The 7,979-nt window shown below is 34.9% G+C and overlaps 1 protein-coding gene across 2 annotated transcripts in view; it reads left to right on the top strand.

Annotated features, from left to right (window-relative positions):
* The window catches only part of LOC128998157 (BTB/POZ domain-containing protein 17), a 28,742-nt gene extending 22,182 nt beyond the window's left edge, over nt 1-6,560 (top strand). For both annotated transcript variants that reach the window (XM_054424166.1, XM_054424168.1), the window contains 3 exons: nt 2,503-2,705; nt 3,580-3,825; nt 5,612-6,560. In XM_054424166.1, coding sequence (XP_054280141.1) covers nt 2,503-2,705; nt 3,580-3,825; nt 5,612-5,842 — 680 coding nt within the window. In that variant the 3' untranslated portion in view covers nt 5,843-6,560. The remainder of the gene's footprint in view (nt 1-2,502; nt 2,706-3,579; nt 3,826-5,611) is intronic.
* Nucleotides 6,561-7,979: the final 1,419 nt, after the last annotated feature.

The following is a 7,979-nucleotide window of genomic DNA, read 5'->3' on the forward strand; positions in this document are numbered from 1 at the left end:
GTTTATAATCCAAGTGGTTGTGTAACAAAGACTAACAACTAGTTTTGGCTCACAATGGAGCCTTCTTCAGTTTTTCCCAAGGACATTGTCACTTATTCTGAAGGTGTTTTAAATGTTTTTTATGTTATGTAAATATTTGTGAACTTTGACGACCTTCGGAAGAAGTGGCAATGTCCTAGGGAAAACCTGAAGAAGGCTCTATTGTGAGCCGAAACTAGTTGTTACACAAACACTTGAGTTATCAACATTACAGGTATTTAAACCACTTTAATTAAAAAAACAACAGTTGCAGTCAGTATTAGGTCAGTCTCAACCACTGTGCTACTGTAAGCTTCAGATCTAGAATCGATTAACATCGAATCCAAAAACGGGAAATTTTAAAATAGTCATAACAAACCAAGAAAATTGTACAAAAAAAATTTACTGTTGAAAATGTGTTGGTCAAGAGTGGAAAAATATATGAGAAATGTTGAAAATAAGAATACCGATTTTATTTTAAGCTGGAAATTAAAAAGCACTTTTTAAAAATCACACCAGCTAAGTGCTGTCCATTGCGTCTAACACATTCGTTCAACCGATCTTGAAGGCTTAGCATTGTGTGACGCAATGTGTCCTCTGGGATGTTGGTGACCTGGTCTTCGATCTGAGTCTTGAGCTCAAAAAGATTTCTTGGCCTAGTCTGGTACACAACTCTCTTTAGATGTCCTCATAGAAAGAAGTCGCATACTGAGAGGTCTGGAGTCCATGGGGACCAAGGGATGTTAGCGTTCCTTGAAATTATGCGCTCCCCAAACAAACGTCTCAATGCACTGCATTAATGCAGCCATTGACAGATTGGCAATGTGTGAGTTGGCTCTGTCCTGTTGAAATCAGGTTTGCTGAATTTCAATATCTGGTAAAGCATGAAGCCGTGGAGAAAAAAATTTCTCCAGCATATGAATGTAATGTTGAGATGTGACGGTTACAGTGTTACAGTAGAATGTGACGGTTACTGTGGAATGTGATGGTTACATTGCAATGTGACGGTTACAGTGGAACCATTTTTATCTTTAAAAAAGTAAGGTCCAATCACACCACATCAAGACACTGTAAACCATAAAGTAACTTTGAGGCTGTGTAACGGACGTTGATGAAGTTCGGCGGGATTTCGTTGAGCACAGTAACCCATGTTCTGCTTATTGGCATGTCCATTTAAATGAAAGTGGGACTCGTTAGACATCCAAACATTTTCAAGGCAGTTTGTGTTGTCATTGATTTTAGTCAGTAGCTGTTGACAATAGCTAAGCGTAACTCACTGTCATTTGGTTTTAGATCTTGAACAATCTGAAGCTTGTAAGGATGAAACGTCAGGCTTTATGCGATATTCTTTGCACGCTCCGACGTTCAAGTTGCAATGTGAGGCAATTTTTCGTACAGAACAACGCGGACTCTTTTCCACTGCGACTCGCACTGCATCAATGTTTTCTGGGATTCGAACAGTCACTATACAGCCAGGAGGTTCCATCTTTAAGGCCGAACCAGTCTCTTCAAAATTCCTAACCGAAATTGATATTGCATGCGAAGAAGAAACTCGACCGCGGGGAGGAATATCATAATGGTGTCGGGTGCAGCTGTTGCACAGTCGCCATTTTTGTAGTACGCTCTCTCGGCGACTGCATGCTCCACACCTCTCCACTGCTCCATCTCAACTAAATGTCCGTTACTACTTGGCGTCATGACTTCCATTTCCCATTCCTATGAGACTTGCAGGTGTACCAACAACTTCATAGTTTCCCGTTTCTCTGCGCCACCCTGTACCTGATGGGTACTAGTTTTGTTCCATACATTGGTTGGTGGAGCTTATAATTTTTAATTCAAAGTCCTTCTTAGATCCTACTGAAGTGTTTTTTGTTTCTTTTTACCTTACAGTTCTGACAAGTGTGTTGGTGTGTGTGTGTGTCTTAACAACTATTCAGGAAACTACTCACTAAAACACAAATCACTTTGTAAGGTTCAGGAAGCATCAAAATAAACATTTGTAAAACTAATCATTTGTAACATAAACGTTTCAAAAACCTAAATTCTTTATTTTAAATCAAAATTTATTGTTAGGGAAGATATAAAAAAATTATAAATACTTTTCGTTATATAGTAATATAGTAGAGAACCATTTTATAGTAAGAGTATATTTCACATCTTTTTTAGACAAGCTCAATATTAACGATCAACTTTATATGGTGGGGAAACTGAGGTTGGAAAATGAACTAATTTAGCTATGCAAAATTTTATTAAAATGTTTTGTAACCATATTAAGACGTTATGAATTGATGAGGCTCTAGCTACTGCTGTAAGCAAGTGATGTAACAATTTTGTGTCAATAACTATTTTATCCAATTGAACTTATGTATTGAAAACATCTGTTTTTTGCTGCAATACCTTACCCATGTACTATATTGATAAGGGGAAGTAAAATGGATAAGTTATTTAATATATTTTGCTTATGATTTCCTACTTGTTTCACAGATCAGATAGACAGGGTACGGGAGGTTGCCCAGACTTTTGATGGCAAATTAATGTTCACTCCGAGGCTATACACGAATGAGAAATGGTGCACATCTATGCTGCTGGAAAACTACCCTCAAGTGCAACCTTACCACATCAGAACATTAGTGTTGTCCAGCCACGCTCTGTATGCTGAACATGGCGGAGAGAAGACTTGCGACTGGGTCAGTCTATTTACAGTAGAACCTTGATTATCTAGGGTAATGGGTGGGGGGGGGGCCACAGATAACTGAAACCACAGTTAATCCAACATGACATAAAAAAACCCTAAAATTGTAAAAATAGACGTTAATGAGATAATTAGCATATTACCATCATCAAAATATAATTAGTAGGCTACTGCGAAATCATATGTTATGTCATTAACCTTGGTTCAGTAATAAAAACTGTAATGTTTAAAATCACAGCTTTCTCAAACTTTTACTCCAACACAAATAATTCCAAACACTATACAGCAATAAATCACGTAAACTACAGATTTATAGAAATTCGACACTCCTTGTAGTTCGACAAGGGCTGAGCTATTCTGTCAAGTCATATTTAATGGTTACTAATGTGATGTAAGCTGGCTTTAACATTAATTTGTCATTTATTGTTGACTTGAGTGAGACTTAACTAAACAACAGTGAAATTAATAAGCTCTTTATCACTTAATACATTTGGGTGATTTCTATATAAGACTTGTGTTTTTACTTTTTTACTTTCCTGTACATTAAACTCCATTCCATTTACTGCCTATAGTTCGACATTTCGATAGTTCGACACCCCTTAAGTCCACAACGTGTCGAACTGCTAGTGATATTCTGAGCTGTCGGATATCATTTGGCAGAATGATAACCGGTTCTGACTGTGTCAGCCATTTGCCATGTTAGTCCATAATTTAAATTACACTCAAACTACCTACCTCTGAGATCTTAAGTTTTAGTTGGTAATTAATTTTTACTGTATACTTATGTTAGTGAGTAGAGGGGCCTTGCCAGTCATAACATTTTCCATATATGGCAGAATTATCTTATATAAGAAACCCATTTTTTGCAGATCGTAGATGTCTACCCTAAAGGAGTGTGGTTCAGAAAGTTCTTTCTGATTGTTTGGCAAGGCACGGTGGAAGTGCCAGAAAGTGTCTTAAGAACGGTACGAGTGTCAGTGACCTGTAAAGATCCCCCAGGAGACGGGCTGCCTCTCCGAGTGAAAATAGGCCTTCTAGTCTGGGGCATCCAAGACGGTGTCGAACATGTTATGAGTGTCATCACTCGTAACCATATTTTCAACGAGGAGGAAAAGGTTAGACCCAAAAATTCAAATTTAAACTCTTTATAAACTAGTAGTATAATTTTTGTTCATAGATAGGAAATTTGTCAATTTGAGTTACAATCAAACAAATTAAAATTATAAAAATGTTAGTCACAAAAGTAAAATAAATTTATCATTTGACAATTCTTTAAAACTAAGTATAAACTGCATTAACGAAAACCAATCTGGTATGTATCAGGAAAGGATATATTGCATATGATTTGACAGTCACAATAAATGACTTGAAACTCTTTTAATAGTCTAATCTACCTTTTAAAATCATCCAGAAAAAATTCTTCAATGGTATAGTAAAATATTTCCAACAATAATTGATATACAAAGATTTTAAGATATTTTTTGAATACTTTTCCCTTGTTTTAGCAAATTTCCCATATAGGGAATAAGCTATAACCGTAGATCTCATGGTAAGACCTGGACCCGGGACCGATTTACTTTTTCGTTTTGAGGTCCCCAGTGGCCAAAAACACCATCTGTTCAAATTAATTTATATACCTATATTCTATTTATATATAATTTATGTATATCTATTGTCAAATATGTGTCCGTTAGCCCGATAACTCAAGCAAAAATGATCCAATTTTGATAAAATTTGGTATAAACGTGTAAACCTACATTTATTCAAATGAGTTCGGGAACCAGCATGATTGGTCCATGGGAACGGGGGTTTATGGGGGGTTTTATAGCTCACAAATGGGTTTCTCCCATATTTGACCATAAGAAAAAAAAATTTGCAATTTCTTTCTAAACCATTTTGTGTAGCTTAAAAAAAAAAATAATTTAGTAGCCTATATTGAAGCGCTGTTGTATGCCTAACGGTTACGGAGAAAATTTACAAAAAGTGAAATTTAAAATTCCCATGTTATTCTTACGGAGAAAATGAAATCTGTTGTAGTTTATTTGTTTATGGATATATGTTGATAAAATTTGGCAAATTTATTTATTTCATCCTATACTATTGACCCATGGTCAAAACACACTTTACCTTCCCCGTAGCAGCAAACCTAAGCACTTGTTAAATCTAATGTTATTTAAATTGGGAATAAATATGTCTTATTTATGGAAATATTTAAGTAAAAATGTAATCAGACAAGTTGAAACTTGCTTAGTCTGCAGGTTTGCTGCGGCGGGGGTATTTTTATATTTTTGTTATTGCTTGTTAAAACTGTTGATTGCAAAGCAAATTAGCTATTACCATACAGAGAAAGTCTGTCTTGTAGAAATTTAAATAAGTGTGAGTGGCATGTGGAAAAGCTATGGTTAAATAAATTATACAGCTGAACTGGGATTTTTTTTGCTCGCCCCTCCGCTAAGTATTTCAAATACTTTTGAGGGGAAGCGTCCAAACCCTTTATATCTTTTGTTGATGTGGGAATTGAACCCGTCCCTCCTGCACCGAAGTCCGAGACATTAACCACTAGGCTAGCAACACACCCTATTTGATTGATGTAATTTCATAGTACCTACTGCAGTAGTAACATGTTTGGTCTAGCTTTAGTTGCATTGCAGTTTACCTCAATGTGTAGAGTATTTTTCCCTTTCAGAACGTTAAATTTACTCACACATTTGCAAGTAACACCTTGCAGCACATTTCCTGTGGCTAACCTACGCTAATAAAGTGACATACTGATAATAGAACATTTTTCTTGTAGGTACAGCATTTTTAAATGATCATTTTACATTTTTCTAAAAACTTGATTATTCTCAGTAAGGATGGTCCATTGTCATATTTATTCAAACAAATTATATTTGTTGGTAGGTGCTTAATCTGGACGACATCATTTCCTTCGACGAATTGAATAACACCGTAGGAACTGTAAACGGTGAGCCAAGGAAGTCTCCTTTCTTGGTGGGTGAAAAAAGAGACGTTCTTAAAATTCAAATCGTGATTGCACCCCTGACGGAAGAGTGTTGTGTGGACAACGAGGTTGTCACTCTTGAAGCCTTCATGAAAGATTGTGTAGAGCCAATGATGGTGAATGATGGTTAATACCAGTTCCTAATGAACATAGAACTAGTTCAGTGATCAGATAACATCTGAATGTGCACGATCAAAGTACCTGTGAAGCTTTCAAGTGAGATTGTAAATTATTTATTATGGTCAAAACCAATTAATTATCGTTATAGACTAAAAGACTGTTAAGAGTGTTAATGTGAATACTTGAAAGAGTGTGAATGTGATATTTAGTTACCTTTGAAGCCTTTATGCAAAATTGTGAAGAGCAAATGAGATAATAACTCAATACTGAAGTAGCTGGAATTCTTAACATTCTGGTTGATTGTTGGTCATTGTTTTTATGTCATAACAAAGCTATGCTTACATTATTTACATTATTTAGATCATTCTACATTATTTTATAGTCCTATCCTATATCTTTTTTTACCAGCCATTTATATATGTCATTCTCCAAGTGCCAATTTATATTTTTTTTTATTTTGCTACCCTGTATGTGACAGAAGTGGTTGATTTAAGTATTTTTTATTGAAAAAGATTTTTGGTTAGTCATTGCAAAAATCTAAAAGTGTTATGTAGATTAGACTTAAGTTGTTGTTTCTATGGTTGTGTACAGTTTTGTTACAAGAGAAAAGTCATTTGTAATGTCTATATTTCAAGAATGAAATGTACTGTAATAAGACTGATTCCTTTGTACTCAGAGTCAATATGTGCAAAGATTTTTTATATAAAGAATAAAACCTTGTTAAACCGATTTTTCTCAGCTTTCTATGTTTTAACATTCCTGTTGTCAATAGAGATTTTTTTACATTACTTTACTTATAATCTTAATAGTTGACACATTGAATTAGATGTAATCTCCTGTGATCAGTAAACTTGGTTTAGCTGGGAGGTGACAACATTACAGTTCAGTTACATTAGTTGCTCCACAAGGCCGCCTTTTTTCCCGGAGTTTGCTGTAACATGTTTGTTTATTATTTTACCTACGACCGTTTTTTAAAGTAGCCGTTTCAGTTCAGTTATTAGAATTGAAAAGTTTCTCATAACAGCATATTTTTACTCATAACATAACAACACAGGTAACGGACCAATGAGGTTCAAGGATTGAGAGAGAAGAAGTAAAATTGTAATGATTCGAACTTCAACTAATCAGCTGTTAAGGCCAATTTAATTTTTGAGTGGTGCAATTAGTGTTTGGTACATGTTTTGTTGCATCAATGTCAGTTAAATTTTCTACTTGTGTCATTAACACTATCTTTACTCAATCATTGTGTAAACTACTATTGCCACACAATGTGGGAATTCCCCCAAAATTAGTGAGGACATTGGCAAGTTGGTGCCTAATCCCCGTCCATGACTCCTGGTGTTAAGTATCTACTAAAAGGTGTGAGTTAGAGACAAATCTTGTTTTGCCTCTGACTTAACCATCCTGCAGAACCTCCAACTTAAAAGAAAAAAAATATCTCCAATTATTTAACTGTCTTCCAGTTGATAAGGGTAAATTTTCACCCAAAATATCCTATTCAACAACCTTCATGGCCTGCCAATAAGTCAATAAGATTTATTGGAGCCATTAACAACATTTTGTAATTGGTTACATTGACTTTAGAACATAGTAAAGTAAATCAAAATATTGGCATGAATCAGTTAAAACTAAAAAACATAAATACGTTAACAACATAAACACGTACGTTATAAACATAAATTAGTTATAAATTTTAAAAATATATACAATATCTTACTTAAATTCTAAAACTGTGTCACTATTTAAAAGCTCCTCTTGAGTGTAGAATGCTTTTGATTTAAAAAGTCTCTAATTTTCTTTTAAATTGCTTTAAAGGCAGTTTATGAAAACAAGTGGGTAGCTTGTTGAAGAAAATATATTACATTAAAAAAGCTATTTAAAGATTTTAAAAGTCAGATTTGAGGTGTGACAGACAAGGTTATTTTTGTGCCTAGTGTTGTATGGATGGGAATCGCTGGGAAATATTAATGGGTTGTTCTTTTATATAGATAAGCTACAAAGAATGTACATAGATGGCAGGGTTAACAAATTTAAATTAGAAAAGTGCTCTTTACAGGATTCTTGATCTTGCAATCCTAGCATGGCTCAAAGCGCTTTCTTTTGTCAGACAAATGCTTTCTGGGCAAAATGCCAACCACCCCAGAGCCA

The sequence above is a fragment of the Macrosteles quadrilineatus genome, unplaced genomic scaffold (assembly GCF_028750875.1).
Source record: "Macrosteles quadrilineatus isolate MER2022 unplaced genomic scaffold, UCM_ALF_1.0 Scaffold_7__1_contigs__length_78375512, whole genome shotgun sequence".
NCBI lineage: Eukaryota > Metazoa > Arthropoda > Insecta > Hemiptera > Cicadellidae > Macrosteles > Macrosteles quadrilineatus.